We start from the raw sequence: 16,199 nt of genomic DNA, 5'->3' as shown, positions 1-16,199 counted from the left end.
AGCCCCTCCGACCAGCGGAGCACCGAATTTTATAAATCTGTAGCAGTCTCTAGCCAGAGAGTACCAGTAAAAAATAGTGAGAGTGTAGTCCTTTAGTATTGTCAGTGCAGCCGACCATTGCAGATTTAAGGTTCAAGCTCGTGCCCGCGCGCATTTTATTACGGTGTTAGAGTGAATATCGTGATTAACCCTGCATGTTTCCCTCGAAATAGAGACGGAAATTTATTAAATGCAAGCTACACATTATAAATAAATTTAAATTATAATTAAATTATTGACTCACTAAAAAGGAAAATAATTATGAAAGAAATGTAATTTAAACAAAACAAAAATGATTAATTTTTAAATTTTAAAGTCTTTAAAAATAATAAATTATACGAAGAAATACGTCAGCAGTTTAGTAAAAATTTTATAAATATTTAAGCGGTCATGAATTAATACGGGTTTACGTTTAAAGAATTTAAAACAAATTTTTAGCCGGCTACAAGTTGTGAACACTATTTATTTGAGAAACCCATGGCGATTTTGAGTTGCATTCTCTTACAGCCCGGGAGGTCGATCTTTCGTCGTTGGAAAATTTTCAGTGAGTGTTGTAACATACATAACAAAAATAATATGATTGGTCATTATTTTGCCAAGCCTTTCAATTAAATAAAAGTCGCCCATGGTATTAAAAGCTAAAGTAAATTAATTATTAAAAATCAAAATGAATTTATTTTTTGAACATACAAAACCAATCTATCCATAGTTAAAATAATAAATATTTCTCAATATAAAAATTAAACTAAATCTAGCTAAAGAACAATTTAATGAAATATAGCAAAAACCGGAGAACGCTTTTGTCGAGTTCCCCGACAATCTGATACCCGGTACTACCCTGATACTAGTAGAGGTGAGAAGGATACATTTCAGAATTGACGGATTTTGCGGTTTGTAGGCGATATGATGAGCGTTGGAGAAAGTATTTTAGCAAATCGAGAGCAATTAACAAGACTAACAAATAAAAAATATTATAACAAAATTCAAAAGTGCGGGCGGGGCAGTTTTGGGCGGTTTGTAAGCGTTAGTTAGGGAGTGGCAAAAAGTTTTTTTTGCAAATCGATAAAAATTTAATAAAAATAATGAAAAATATCAAAAAAATATGAGCGTAGCAGCTTTTGGGCGGTTTGTGGGCGTTAGAGTGGGAGTAGGAACATGGGCGCTGGGTCTATGTTTTTGGAGTCTGTTAAATCTCAACTTTGTAGCTTTTATAGTTCCTGAAACATTTTAAGATATACTCCATTCTTTTAGTAGAAAGCAAAAACAATTATTTGAGGCAGCAAGGTGCATTCCCACGCTGACTAATCACTAATATACATATATATGGGTGACTTGAACATATTCCCTATACACTGCTTTTCATCTATGCCAACCAAAATCATAAACTTCATTAAACGGCAATTGCTTGACCGGAGGACGACCATTTCTCCTGCGAAACTAATAATACAAAAAACCTTAAAAAAAATTAGAAAATCACATAAAATATTTCCACCCTAAACATGCCGACCATAACAAGAGCTCCGACAACGTACTAACATCGCATAGCAGAAAACGACAGTGACTGAAACAAGTGATCCGATTCTGAGTTTACCTAGAAAATAAAAAACCTCTAAGTAAGTAGAATGTGAGCAAGAAGCGGAAAAGAAAAAAAAACGTTAAAAAAAAATAATAGGGCTGATATTTTCGAGTTCACCTCCATCCGCATGATCAACGGCTACAAAACTGCAAGCAGAGTTAAATAATTTGCACAAAAAATTATAAATAACTCAAGAAAGCAAAAATGCAACTTCCTTTGTTATAAAAGTTAGTACAACAACAAAGTACTACAACATTTTCATATGAATATATGATAATATATATAAGTAAGATTGATAATATGATGAAGCGTGTCCGTATGGACGAGATTGCCAACAGAAGTTATGGATGAGGAGTACTCCCGTATGGTAGCGGGACAAGAATTGTAACATAGTGCACTCGGCTTGTCGTATAAGGCGACTAAAGGTTAAGGAAGGTGCGTCACGCTGTATCTCGACGCATAAGAAGAGGGAGACCGTTTTGGCTCACATCCTGCTCACCAATGAAAGACCTTGACTGGTAGGAGTGAGAGCGGAGGTTTTTCGTTTAGTTGGCATGACTTTACTTGAAGGTTCATAAAGCGTTCATGCCATCAAAGGACCGGAAGATTTAATTTTCTTTAAGCTGTCCAAAGTAGTCGATATTGATAGGACACAGAATCCGACAGCATTACAAAGAGTTGAGGAAACAATTTCGTCGTCAAATATTCTACATGAATTTAAGATATAATCGGTAAAAGTCTAGCATTTAGCAGCACCCCTCCTGACCGATGAGTCAGTAAAGCCTAACGAAACATTATATAGAAGCTCTATATAAAAAAAAAATTTTACAATAATTATACATTTTGCAGGAAAAGTCAATAGTTTAATCATCTTTAGAGCCAATAATAATTAAAATGGGTGTAAAAGATGATAAATAAGTGGACTCAATTGCCAACATTATTAATTAAGTAGATGTTTTAGAAACAAGTTTTATTACATTATTATTTCTTTAATTATAATAATAATATTATTACTTAACGTATTTTATGAAAGATTTACAAGATACACAGAATATGCATTGTAAAAAGGTATTGTTAAAATTAAATGTCAAGCAACAAAAAAATGTTCGAGTTCCAGGTTCAGCTTATAATTCGCCAAGAATTTCATAAATATTGTAAGTTACTCATGGCAAATTATGAAGTATAGTATATTGAAAACAAGATAGAACGCTATAGTCGAGTTCCCCGACTATCTGATACCCGTTATTCAGCAAGTCAAAGTGCGAAGGAGACTCTTCAACACAAACAGTTTTTGGCGGTTTGTGGGCGTTAGAGAGGGTGGGGCAAAAAGTTTTTTGGCAAATAGTTAAAAATTTACCATACAACATAAATCGATAAACTTGCGCTGCGTCTATGTCTCTGTAGTCTACATACTGAATCTCAACTTTCTAGCTTTTATAGTTCCGAGATCTCGACGTTCATACGGAGGGACAGACGGACGGACATGGCCAAATCGGCTCTATTGATCCTGATCAAGAATATATATACTTTATATGGTCGGAAACGCTTACTTCTGCCTGTTATATACTTTTCAACGAATCTGTAAATAGATTGGGCCTATATCAACAAATACAACGTTAAAGAATATAAAACTACTGATTTAAACGTACAACAAACTGCGTGATAGAAAATAGTTAATAATTTTCGTCATAACAACTGACACAGGCTTAAAGAAAAAATAGTATATATTGGATTTCTGGAATACATCCTCGCCCCTTCTGTTTTATAACGATGGCAAGGCAGAAAATCTTCAGAATTTCAAAAATGCCTCCATCCTGTTAATTTTATTAAAATATATGTCATCTAATGTTAACTAAGGCTCTAGCAGTAAATGCCATAAATCCATACTAAAATTTGATTTATAGAGTTACAAAGAGGCAACTGGACAGTCAAATACTGTTCTATGTTAACAAAATTAATCTCAGCACGGTCATCAGGCCTGATGACGTCGGATATTAGGTCGATTCATGCGTAATTTTTGAGATTATAAACCAATGCTCTCTACAGACTCGAAGTCCAACAATATGTACACGTTAAGTTTAAAGGCTGTAGCCTTTAATTTGATGTATAAAATCTTCGGCTTAAACTACTTCTTACTTTAAGCCGAAAGCTATAGAATTTAATTGAATATATACATACATCTTGAAACAAAACAGAGCTTAGTTCATCTGATTACATGCCGCACACACTCTTCAGGGGGTGTTGCGATCAGCACGCGGTATGCAGATTTCGTAATGATGATCCGCACGTGGACGGTGGAGTCCGTTTAGTGATCCGCACGTGGAATGCGGCGTCCTATAGATGATCCGCACGTGAAATGCGGATTCCGTTTGGTGATCCGCACGTGGAATGCGCCGTCCGCCGATGATCCGCACGTGGAATGCAGAGTTCTTAAGGCGATCCGCACAGGGTGTTTCCTAGTTTCGCTTGTTGTTCATCGGCAGGTTATGTCGTCTCGGTTCGTCAATTGATTCTCATCAACCTTCTAGGGGTAACGATTACTAAAGGTGCTCCGACTGTGGATGCGTGACGCGCTAGATACAAACGAGGACTTCGCTCGTGCCCAGTTTGTAATTTTAATGCCAGTGTCCATTGGTAACCTCAATTAGAGCTCTGATGCCCAGAAATGCACAGAATCCACATACCCAATTCAGTTTAAAATAAGTATCACCAGATTCTGTCTGAATTGGTGCTCCAGCTTAGGTGTTCACGATTTGCACGTGACTTAGATTAACACGCGGTTTTATTTAAATTCGCAAGCACTACTTTCAGATCAATATAAAAAGAGACCGAACTGACGCCGACCATAAACGCGGTAAGCTTCTAACAGCAACAGAGTTGCAATTCGGGTGATCTCACGTTAGGAAATGTTAATTACTTATGCTAAAAAAAACTTGACTATTTATTTCACACCAACAGATTTAAAGGCAGTCTGTTGACTCGAGCTTAAAACTGGAAAAAGGGTGGTTAACTTGCACGCCAAATGTCCGTGGCGTGAAAGGTGCCAAGTTCTCCTCCGTTTAGGTCCTCCAATAAGTACAGTGAATTCCCTATTCGTTTTTTACTCCTTACTCCTTTTTACGCCTTATCACCTATGGGTGCGTTGAAATGATCTGACAGTTTGCTTATCAAAAAGTTTCCGTTAATTACCAGCTGTCCTAGTTGAAAACATCGGTCGGCTGCGAAGGTCATAAACATTTTTATTCTACGCATAAGCCTTCTCCATATGGCGACGAATGTTTGAACGAATTTTGTCGAACTCATCGGGACGCCTTACTTGTGTCGTATTATCTTCCTAAGAACGGTATAATCCTTTCAATGAGTGACCATGTGTTGGCCATACACTACCATATAGGGTGACTGGTACACCGATCGATTGGTATGCTATTACGCAGGGAACAGTTTATGCTGCTTATATATTGGTCCCAGTCCCGTTGGTTAATGGATCGATTGACTCGCTCTGCGGAATTGCTTTGCGGCGAATAGACTCTAGTAATTTAGTATGAATTAGTATGAATTTCTTTACTGGCTTTAGAAAGGTAACTTTCGAGAAATGATATAAAATTATGAAGATTCCTATATTTCCTCGTTTAGATAGCGGGAAGGGTCCTTTAAAATCAACGTACAGCCTTTGAAAAGGCCAACGCAACCGCTGGAGATCCCATCGGTGGCTTTAACGTTCGCGTGGGATAATTTGAAGTCTGACACAGTTCACACTTGCATACAAAATTCAGTACGTTGACGTGGCCAGTATAAATACCTTCGGATATGTTCCAGAGTTTTGGCAATCCCGCGTTGGGCAGATACAGGTTCATTAACCACTTAAGACTGGCGTGGTCGGTGATTATTTTAAACGGGTCTCCATCGATGTACATTCGAAATTTCTTTATCGCCAAACATTCCAACTCAGTCACCGAGTAGTTTCACTGAGTTTGGTTTAGTTTTTTTCCAGTCATTCCTAAGAAACGACGTAACTGATGATTGGTTTGGGTTCTCGAAAAATCTTGTACCGCTAGCACCTTCTCTGGGTTGACTTGAAGAGTACGTTCGCCCACGATATGACCGAGGTACTCCACATTTTTCAATCCAAACTGGCTTTTTCGTATATTCATTGTTTATCCGGCTTCTCGCAGGCGCTTGGCGACTGCAATTACACGACCAGAAGGTCATCTAAATAGACAAACACGAGATTCTTCATTGCATAGGGAATTACTTGATCCATCAGGCGACACATAGTGTGTGGAGAATTACAAAGGCCAAGAGACATGCGTTGTGAGGAGTCTTAAAACTCCCCACAAATCCGGGTGTAGGAGATCGGCATAGCAACAGCGAAGACGGCTGCAATGCGAGAGGAGCCAAGGGCGGTCAGGTCGAACGGTAAATAATGGACCTTGGACCCCGGCAAAGCGGAGAGACCGTGAATTAACGGTACCGCGCTGGACCTTGGACTCGAACCCGCCAAGGGCGTAGAGGTCATACGGTAACGGTGCGGACTTTGGACAGGCACAAAGAGGACGCACCGTGAACTAACGGGACATGTTTGGACCTTGTACCCGAGCGAGCCGTGTGCAAAACGGGAAATAACGGGATTCCCGCAGCCGATATAAGGGACGGCGCCGGCGCAGCTCGGGACAGTCAAGAAGAAGTACGCGAGAGCCTTACAGCCATACGGAAAGCGAAGAAGTACGCGAAGAGTCGATACCGAGGGACAGTGAAACGACGGGAACACAAGTGCGTCAAGCGGGCATCCAGAGTGGATCGCCGCACGTGAAGATCAGCGAAGGACGAGCGAACACAAGGACCTAGCGTGGTCAGAAAGGGACAGTGGAGTCAGTGGTCGCAACGGTGGTTCGGAGGGAAGCGCTAGCTTAACTCGTGGACGATACACCCTGCCCCATAACATCCTAAGCCCCGGTCGAGCCCGCAGGTTATCCTTCGGCGAGGACCTAGCGTAGTCAGAAAGGGACAGTGGAGTCAGTGGTCGCAACGGTGGTTCGGAGGGAAGCGCTAGCTTAACTCGCGGACGATACACCCTGCCCCATAACATCCTAAGCCCCGGTCGAGCCCGCAGGCTATCCTTCGGCGAGGACCTAGCGTAGTCAGAAAGGGACAGTGGAGTCAGTGGTCGCAACGGTGGTTCGGAGGGGAGCGCTAGCTTAACTCGTGGACGATACACCCTGCCCCATAACATCCTAAGCCCCAGGCGAGCCGGTACGGATCCCCGTCGGCAGCGACGCAGGCGTACGACGGAAGGACGACGAGGGAGCAACGACGTGCATCCAGCGGCGAGGATCACCGAATCCTGGTCAACAAGTGACGATAAATAAAAGTGGTTAAATCTGAGAATCTGTCTTCTTCTTGGTCGGGCAATCACACAAATCATAAATTTGGTGGGACGAACAAACAAAATCTCTGAGCTAGCCGTTGCATTTCGTAGCGAGCCGAAATAAGAAAAACAGTTCGTTACATCTGGCGCCCAACCGTGATTGTCCTGATCAAAAAGAACAGAGGAGAAGATGGGGAAATCGTGGCTATACAGCCTGAAGAGGGATGACTTTCCCGCAATAGCAAGCGCCCTAGGCATTAAGCTCGAAGGGTTGGTCGAGGATATGCGGAGGACGCTGTCCGAATTTATCCAGCAGACCACAGACGAGCCCGAAACAGTCGCCATACTCGAGGAGCGTTGGAGAGGGAGTACGCAAGAAGACCGGCCCCGGAGATCAAAGTCACCGGTGTGGAAGGCCTGGTGGGGAGCCTCGATGTCCACAGCATGATGGAGGCCAGCGGGAGCAGACCCGAAAGGCAGGAAACCGGGAGTGAACGGCGGGAAAGCAGCCGCGAGAGAAGGGAGAGGCGGGAGCCCAGCCGCGATCGGCGAGACATCGCAAGGGTAGCCCCTCCGGATTACGCAAAGGTGGCGAAACAGGTGCGGGAGTGGAGCTTCCGGTACGACGGCCACGACAAGCCATTGGAGTTCCTGGAACAGGTGGAGTGGTCAGCAATGACGTACGGCCTGGATATCAACCAGATCCCACGAGCGATGACGGAACTGCTGAAGGGCAGGGCCCTAAAGTGGTTCATCGCCAACAACAGGTTCTGGGAGACATGGGCAGAGTTCATCCATAGCTTCCAGGAATTCTTCCTGCCCAGAGGCTTCATGACGAAGGTGGCAGACCAGGTCAGGCAGAGGAAGCAGCGGCATGGCGAATGCTTCAAAGATTACATGGTGGACATGCAGACCCTAATGCGGCCCTTGGGGATGTCCCACAAAGAGATCCTGGAGAGGATAAGGGAGAACAGCACTCCGGCTCTACGGATGTTTGTCCGCCCATACGAGTGCCGAAACCTGGATGCTCTGATGGTCCTGGCCGACGAATTCGAGGAACTGGACTCCCAGAGGGAGCGGTTCGAATCAGAGCGGACCCAAAGAGCCCGCCACCAGCGGGATTTCCAAAGAGGGGAACAGCACACGGTGTGCAGAAGGTGCCAAGAGGAGCCCACAGGACCGTCGAGGCACGAGACGAACGGGCGAGGACCAGACCCGGCGCGGCGGGGGTTTGTGCTAAACCCAGCGCAAGCCTGCCATAGGTGCGGAAGCCAGGAGCACTGGATGCGGGAGTGTCGGAACCGACCGATCACATTTTGCTGGTCGTGCGGGCGAATCGGCCGGAAGACCGCAGAATGCTGCCCAAGATCGGGAAACGCCACGCGACCCCAGCCTCAGAGGGGCAACCAGGGTTCGCAAGGTGCTGCCCCTCAAAATTAATGGGCAAGCTGAAGGCGGAAGAAAGACAACTGTCCGCCACAGTGCTCATAAACGGAATGGAAGTTAAGGCCACGATGGACACCGGAGCCACAGCAAGCTTTATTAGCGAAGAGTTGGCGGACAGGTTGCGGGCAGTGGTAGAGGTCGTAGCCACGAGAAGAGAGGTGCGGATGGCTGATGGACGGTTCGAGGAGGTCACATCGCTGCTCGAAGTAGACGTAGGACTGGGAGAGAGGACCGTAAGAATGCAACTGCTAATCCTCCACAACATCATCGACGCGCTAGTACTGGGATGGGATTTCCTAACGAAAGTTGGAGCCAGGATAGCATGCGCGGGTCTGAGCGCAACGATACCGGCGGGACAGCTGGTGCGAAGCAATGCACGCGAGAAGCTGTCAGTGGCAGTAGTGGAAAGGACGACCGACTTTGCGGAGGAAGATATAGACGGCTTCCTGAAGGCAGAGCTAGCAGATTTGGGAAGAGTCCAAGGGACGTCAACGGTGGCGGTGCACAGAATCACGATGAAAGACGATCAACCGGTCAAACAGCGCTACTACCCGAAGAACCCGAAGATGCAGGTGGAGATCAACGCCAAGGTCGACGAGTTGCTACAAAAGGGGTGCATCGAGCCGTCTAGGAGCCCGTACAGCTCTCCCATAGTGATGGTGAAAAAGAAGACGGGTCAGTGGCGCTTGTGTGTGGATTTCCGCCAAATAAACGCAGTCCGTGAAGGATGCGTACCCGATGCCAATGATCAACTACATTCTGGATCAACTAAGGGAGGCGAAATACATAAGCAGTCTGGATTTGAAGGACGGGTACTGGCAGATTCCGTTGGCAGCAGCAAGTCGGCAATATACGGCATTTACGGTGCCGGGAAAGGGCCTGTTCCAATGGAAAGTAATGCCTTTCGGACTGCACTCCGCATCGGCAACGTTCCAGCGGGCGTTGGACCAGGTGATAGGACCAGAGATGATGCCACACGCATTTGCGTACCAGGACGACATAATTGTGATCGGACGGACACTACAAGAGCACAAGCGTAACCTGAAGGAGGTGTTCCGGAGGCTGAGGGCGGCAAACCTGAAAGTTAACGCAGATAAGTGCAAGTTCTTTCGAAAGGAGCTACAATACCTGGGCCACCGGGTGACGGATCAGGGCATCGGAACGGATCCGGAGAAGGTAGCGGCAATAGCTCAGCTAAAGCCCCCGGGAAACGTTAAGGAACTGCGACAGTATCTAGGAGTGGCGTCGTGGTACAGACGTTTTGTACCGGATTTTGCAACGTTGGTACAACCACTTAACGCACTCCTAAAGAAACAAGCAAAATGGGAATGGACTGACGCCCACCAAGAAGCATTCGAGGCCGTCAAAACTAGGTTGGTCGCCGACCCGATCCTGGCATGCCCCGACTTCACACGGACGTTCGTGCTACAGACGGACGCCAGCGACTACGGGCTGGGCGCTATCCTCACACAGCACTCCGAGCAAGGCGAGCGGGTTATATCCTACTCCAGCAGATCGCTGAACGGAGCGGAGAAAAATTATTCTGCAACAGAGAAGGAATGTTTAGCAATAGTGTGGGCTGTCAGGAAATTAAGACCATACCTGGAGGGCTACCATTTCAAAGTGATAACGGATCACATGGCCCTGAAGTGGCTGAACAGCATCGAGAGTCCGTCCGGAAGGATCGCGAGATGGGCATTGGAGCTCCAACAATACGACTTCGAGATTGCGTACAGAAAGGGCCAGCTGAACATCGTCGCGGACGCCCTATCGAGGCAGCCGCTGCAGGAAACGAGTCGCAGGATAACGGAAGAAGGGCAACCGGACGAACAGCAGGAGTGCAAGTGGATAGATGGGATGCGGAGGAAGATGAAGCAGGAGCCCCAAAAGTACCCGGACTACCTGGAAGAGGCCGGCCAATTGTATAGGCACATTCCGCACCGGGCAGGACACGAGGATGTGGTGTCATGGAAGCTGTGTGTACCAACCAGGGAGAGACAGCGCGTCATGGCCGAGAACCACGACATGCCGACGGCGGGACACCTGGGAAGTCGGAAGACTATGGCGAGGGTGGCAGCCAGGTACCACTGGCCAGGAATGCACCGAGACGTCAGGAAATACGTAAGGAACTGCGAGAGCTGCATGAAATACAAGCCCAACCAACTGCAAGCAGCCGGGAAAATGCTGACACAGGTGCCGGAAGAACCGTGGGCCACCGTATGTGCGGACTTTGTGGGCCCATTGCCGAGGTCAAAGCACGGCAATTCGATGCTGCTGGTCCTGGTGGACAGGTTCTCCAAGTGGACCGAGATCGTTCCGATGCGTAGGGCGACCACCGAGACGCTGCGAAAGGCCGTGCGAGAGCGGATAGTGGCCAGGTACGGAGTGCCGAAGGTCATGATCACGGACAACGGAGTCCAGTTCACGAGCAGGGCATTCAAGAGGTTTTTGGAGGAGCTGGGTGTAAAACACCAGCTCACGGCTCCATACACTCCACAAGAAAACCCGACCGAAAGGGCCAACAGGACCGTGAAGACGATGATCGCGCAGTTCACGGGGGCCGATCAGAGGACATGGGACGAGAACTGGCCAGAGCTGCAGTTGGCGGTGAACACGAGCGTGGCAGAAACCACTGGATACTCGCCGGCATTTATAACGCAGGGAAGAGAACCGAGGCTGCCGAATGCGTTGTTCGACGAACAGACGGCCGGAACGGGCAGATGTCCACAGACGCCGGCGGAAAACGCGGGAAAACTGAAGGAGATCTTCGAACTGGTGCGGAGGAACATGGAAAAGGCAGCGCAGGATCAGGCGCGCCACTATAATCTCCGGAGGAGGCCGTGGAAACCCAAGGTGGGCGAAACTGTGTGGGCCAAGGAGCACCACCTATCAAAAGCAGCTGAGGGCTTCGCGGCAAAACTGGCACCGAAGTTCGATGGGCCGTTCAAAATAAAGAAATTCACGTCGCCGGTGATTTGTATTTTGGAACACGCCACAACGAAGAAGACAAAAACGGCTCATATTAGCGATTTGAAGCCGGGAAGCGCGGGCGCCGGCGGGCCAGAGGACAACGAGAGCGACACACCACAATAAAACCCTTTCGCGAAGAAGGGGGGAAGACGATACAGGGTATCGAGAAGTCGGAAGTCGCAGTTAATCACTCACACACACACACACACACAAAAGGCCCGTTGGAGCGCGAGAGCGGGACAGGGAGGGTACACAGCCGGAAAACCGTTAACGGCTAACGCACACGATTGCGAATTCCGTAGGAGGCAGGTGCACGGAGGAGAATCCCGTTACCGGTACAGGCCCCGCGGAATAACGGCGGAAAGGAACAATCCAAAAACCGAGGTTTCGTCGCGGCGGAAAAAGCTAGAGGCTTTCTTTTGAAATCAAGTCGGCACGAGATGAGCAGCTACGTAGAGAACAACCGGGAGGTGAGGGTGACCGGCACCGGGGAACAGCCCGGAGCGATATGGAGGGCGGACTCCGAGTCCTACCTCCAGCTTCTGGCGTCACCCTTGGTGTCGCGATCCCCATCCCCGGTCCAGGAGGACACGGAGGAGGTGCCCGACACGGAGCTGTCGGAGGACGAGGCGATGGAGGCGATCCACGAAGAACCCGTGGATTACGTGTCCCTCTCCTCAGAGAGCGAGGAGGACGACGGGGGTGAGACCGTCACCCCGGTGGTATCCTCGGAGGAGGACGAAGGAGGCCGGAGCGCGAAGGCGAGGATGGCCTACCGCAGCGTGCGGCGGGCGACACAGGGCCACGGTCGGATTCGGCTGGGAGAGGCGATGCCGTCGAAGGACCCGCGGGAGGTCCGCGAGTTCGCGGAGGCACGGATCGCCACGCTGCGGCGGTTCGAGCGGATGGTGGTGGAGCGGAAGGCAGCCGCCGCCAAGGCCGCGTGGGAAAAACGCCTGTCGGAGTGGCAAGAGGAGGAGGAGGCACTGTGGGTGCCCCACGCACCGTCGTTGCCACCACGGCAGCAGCCGTTGCCACCGACACCACCGCCGCCGTCGCAGCCGCCACCGCCACCAACAACGCAGCAGCAGCAGGAGCAGCCGCAGCCGCCGACGCCGGAGCCGCAGCACCCGAATATGACGCAGCCACCGACGCCGCAGCCACAGCCGCCACCGGCGCAGTCACAGCCACCAACGCAGCAGCAGCAGCAGCAGCAGGAGCAGCCGCAGCCGCCGACACCGGAGCCGCAGCACCCGGAGATGCCGCAGCCACCGACGCCGCAGCAGCCGCCGACACCGGAGCCGCAGCACCCGGGGATGCCGCAGCCACCGACGCCGCAACCGCAGCCGCCGTTGCCGCCGACGCCGCCACCGGCGCAGCCGCAGCCACCACCGCCACCACGCACGCCAACACCGCCGCCATCACCACCGACGCCGCCGCCGCCGCGCACGCCGACGCCGCCACCCCAGGATGAGGACCAGGCGCACGTCGCGCAAACGCTGCGCACGATCGCCCTGGGCGGCCGCCGGTGGCACCAGCAAACGGTGACCTGGACGTGGCCCGCACCGCCGGAGGACACGCCGGAGGCCCGCGTGTGGGAGGAGGTGGGCGCGGTCGGATGGAGGCCGGTGGAGAAGCGAGCGCGCGACCCGCAAGTTCACGCACGGGTAGAGGTCGAAGACGCGGGAGAGAACCCGGAGAAGGGTCCGTGGGTGTGGCCCGTACCACCACCACCGAAGCTCGCGCGGCCTCCGCAGGCAGCAGTCGCTGGGCGGGAAGCCATGGAAGGAGCTCGAGCGCGCGGAGTGGCCACCCAGAGTGGTCGAGGAGGCCGAGGCCCAGGCGAGAAGAAGCCACAAGGACCGCTGGGCCAAGCTGTTCGCGCTGGACGGCCAGCGGTTCCGGCTGAAGGTGCGTCGCGGCGGGGGCATTCAAGTATACGTGCCTGAATAAACACACAAAAAAAAAAACGAAAACGACGATTGAGAGTTGTGGGTCAGGGGAGGGTAAGGGCACTTTGTTGCTCACAGTAAAAAAATAGGTGCGAGTCATCTTCAGCAGCCAACAGGCACGCGGGCCAGCGAGCGGACGCGGGGCCAGGCACGCGGGCCAGCAATCGGACGCGGGGCCAGGCACGCGGGCCGGCAAATCGACGCGAGGCTGCCGCAGGCGCGGAGACGGAAGAGGAGGCCTCCAGGGCGCTTCAGGACCAGGGGCAGCCGCCCGGAGCATGTAGGGGCATTTCATCCGAGATCCCTGAAGAAGGGCCTCCAGGGTGCCCGTGTCCAGGGCCGGCAACCCTGGAGCATTAAGGGGCTTCATGGCATGTCCGAGGAGCTACAAAAAAGAGAGGATGTGTAAATATGGCGGTTTTCTTACAATAAATTCCGTAAACTTACCTCCATTGAGCTGCAACTCCGAAATCCACGTGTCTGGAGAAAATCGGGATGGGGGCGCTACGATAATAGCGGTCGATCGATAGTGAGATCGATAGGGAACAAAAATACTGGATTTTATATTGATTTTCAACACGCTGTCACACTATTGACAACAATCGGCACGACATCGGAACATCGGAATTACGGAACATGAAGTGGCAACGCCGGTCGCCAATATCGATAACTCGATCGCGCACTCAGCGATGGGACAACATCGGTAGGAATCGGAAGTGGCAACGCCGGTCACCAACATCGATAACTCGATCATGGTGAGTATCGGTGGAGTTGCCAGAGATGGAAAGCGCTCATCGGCGGGAAATTTAAATGCGGAGCTGGCGACCAGAGGCAGACGGCAACAAATACAGGAACCTGGAGAAGGGCGCAAGGATCAAGATGCCGAGTCAAGATGTCGAACGACAGGGTCTACTAGGCTGAGGCTGTCGGGCTGAGATCAAGGAGGCGCCAGTCGACGTGAGGAGAATGGAACGGTGAGGATCAAGATGCCACGTCGAGATGCTCGAATACGCTGAGACGTAAGGCTGCGATCAGGAAGGCGCAAGGAGGTTCAAGATGCCAAGTCAAGACGCTGAACGACGGGGTCTAATAAGCTGCGACTGCCAGGCTGAGAACAAAGGGCGCAGGGTCGACGAGAGGTGATTGAGGAAGTTGCCCATGCAAGCAGACACCGAAGCAGAGGACCGCCGGAAGCAGCATTCTTTTGAAATCTTCCGAAGAAAGGGGGAGATGTGAGGAGTCTTAAAACTCCCCACAAATCCGGGTGTAGGAGATCGGCATAGCAACAGCGAAGACGGCTGCAATGCGAGAGGAGCCAAGGGCGGTCAGGTCGAACGGTAAATAATGGACCTTGGACCCCGGCAAAGCGGAGAGACCGTGAATTAACGGTACCGCGCTGGACCTTGGACTCGAACCCGCCAAGGGCGTAGAGGTCATACGGTAACGGTGCGGACTTTGGACAGGCACAAAGAGGACGCACCGTGAACTAACGGGACATGTTTGGACCTTGTACCCGAGCGAGCCGTGTGCAAAACGGGAAATAACGGGATTCCCGCAGCCGATATAAGGGACGGCGCCGGCGCAGCTCGGGACAGTCAAGAAGAAGTACGCGAGAGCCTTACAGCCATACGGAAAGCGAAGAAGTACGCGAAGAGTCGATACCGAGTGACAGTGAAACGACGGGAACACAAGTGCGTCAAGCGGGCATCCAGAGTGGATCGCCGCACGTGAAGATCAGCGAAGGACGAGCGAACACAAGGACCTAGCGTGGTCAGAAAGGGACAGTGGAGTCAGTGGTCGCAACGGTGGTTCGGAGGGAAGCGCTAGCTTAACTCGTGGACGATACACCCTGCCCCATAACATCCTAAGCCCCGGTCGAGCCCGCAGGTTATCCTTCGGCGAGGACCTAGCGTAGTCAGAAAGGGACAGTGGAGTCAGTGGTCGCAACGGTGGTTCGGAGGGAAGCGCTAGCTTAACTCGCGGACGATACACCCTGCCCCATAACATCCTAAGCCCCGGTCGAGCCCGCAGGCTATCCTTCGGCGAGGACCTAGCGTAGTCAGAAAGGGACAGTGGAGTCAGTGGTCGCAACGGTGGTTCGGAGGGGAGCGCTAGCTTAACTCGTGGACGATACACCCTGCCCCATAACATCCTAAGCCCCAGGCGAGCCGGTACGGATCCCCGTCGGCAGCGACGCAGGCGTACGACGGAAGGACGACGAGGGAGCAACGACGTGCATCCAGCGGCGAGGATCACCGAATCCTGGTCAACAAGTGACGATAAATAAAAGTGGTTAAATCTGAGAATCTGTCTTCTTCTTGGTCGGGCAATCACACAAATCATAAATTTGGTGGGACGAACAAACAAAATCTCTGAGCTAGCCGTTGCATTTCGTAGCGAGCCGAAATAAGAAAAACAGTTCGTTACAGCGTGTTAATTGATAGAGTGGCCTATTCGGCATCGTAAATGCTGTCTTTGACTTGGACGAAGCATCGAAACAATACTAAAATGCATCCTTGAGATAGATTTTAGAGATACCATGTATTGAAGGCAATCTACTAAGCAAACCTTCTAAAATCGGCATTGGGAACGGATCCTTTTTCGTTACCTCATTCACCTATTCACTTACGTAACATTAACGTAGTCCCTCTCGCTCAAACAAATGAAATAAGTCCGTCACCGCTTGTAACTCACGTTGTTGGGCAGCTGTTGCTAAAGTTGTGTCACGTCCTAAGATTCTTCTCCGATCTCGTTGAAGGTCTTCCAAAAATCATTTCCGCAAATGACATCTTGAGTAATAGTTTCCAAAATAGGAAACGCTAACATTCCAATCATCCGAATTAGGACATCC

General features: G+C 50.3%; 2 protein-coding genes across 5 annotated transcripts in view; one reads left to right on the top strand and one right to left on the bottom strand.

Annotated features, from left to right (window-relative positions):
- The window catches only part of LOC120447063 (dnaJ homolog subfamily C member 16), a 412,134-nt gene that overhangs the window by 312,232 nt on the left and 83,703 nt on the right, over window positions 1-16,199 (bottom strand). The gene's annotated exons all lie outside the window — the stretch shown is intronic.
- On the top strand, window positions 8,477-9,586 carry LOC122756400. The gene has a single exon (XM_044005695.1). The coding sequence runs from the start codon at window positions 8,477-8,479 to the stop codon at window positions 9,464-9,466; it is 990 nt and encodes a 329-aa protein (XP_043861630.1). The 3' UTR covers window positions 9,467-9,586.

Source organism: Drosophila santomea, chromosome 2L (genome assembly GCF_016746245.2).
Source record: "Drosophila santomea strain STO CAGO 1482 chromosome 2L, Prin_Dsan_1.1, whole genome shotgun sequence".
Taxonomy (NCBI): Eukaryota; Metazoa; Arthropoda; class Insecta; order Diptera; family Drosophilidae; genus Drosophila; species Drosophila santomea.
The sequence above is the reverse complement of the archived record's forward strand: the minus strand, read 5'-3'. Positions and strand labels throughout refer to the sequence as shown.

Excerpts from the sequence above, each read along its gene's own strand:
- LOC122756400 (XM_044005695.1), top strand. The coding sequence starts at position 8,477 with ATGGAAGTTAAGGCCACGATGGACACCGGAGCCACAGCAAGCTTTATT.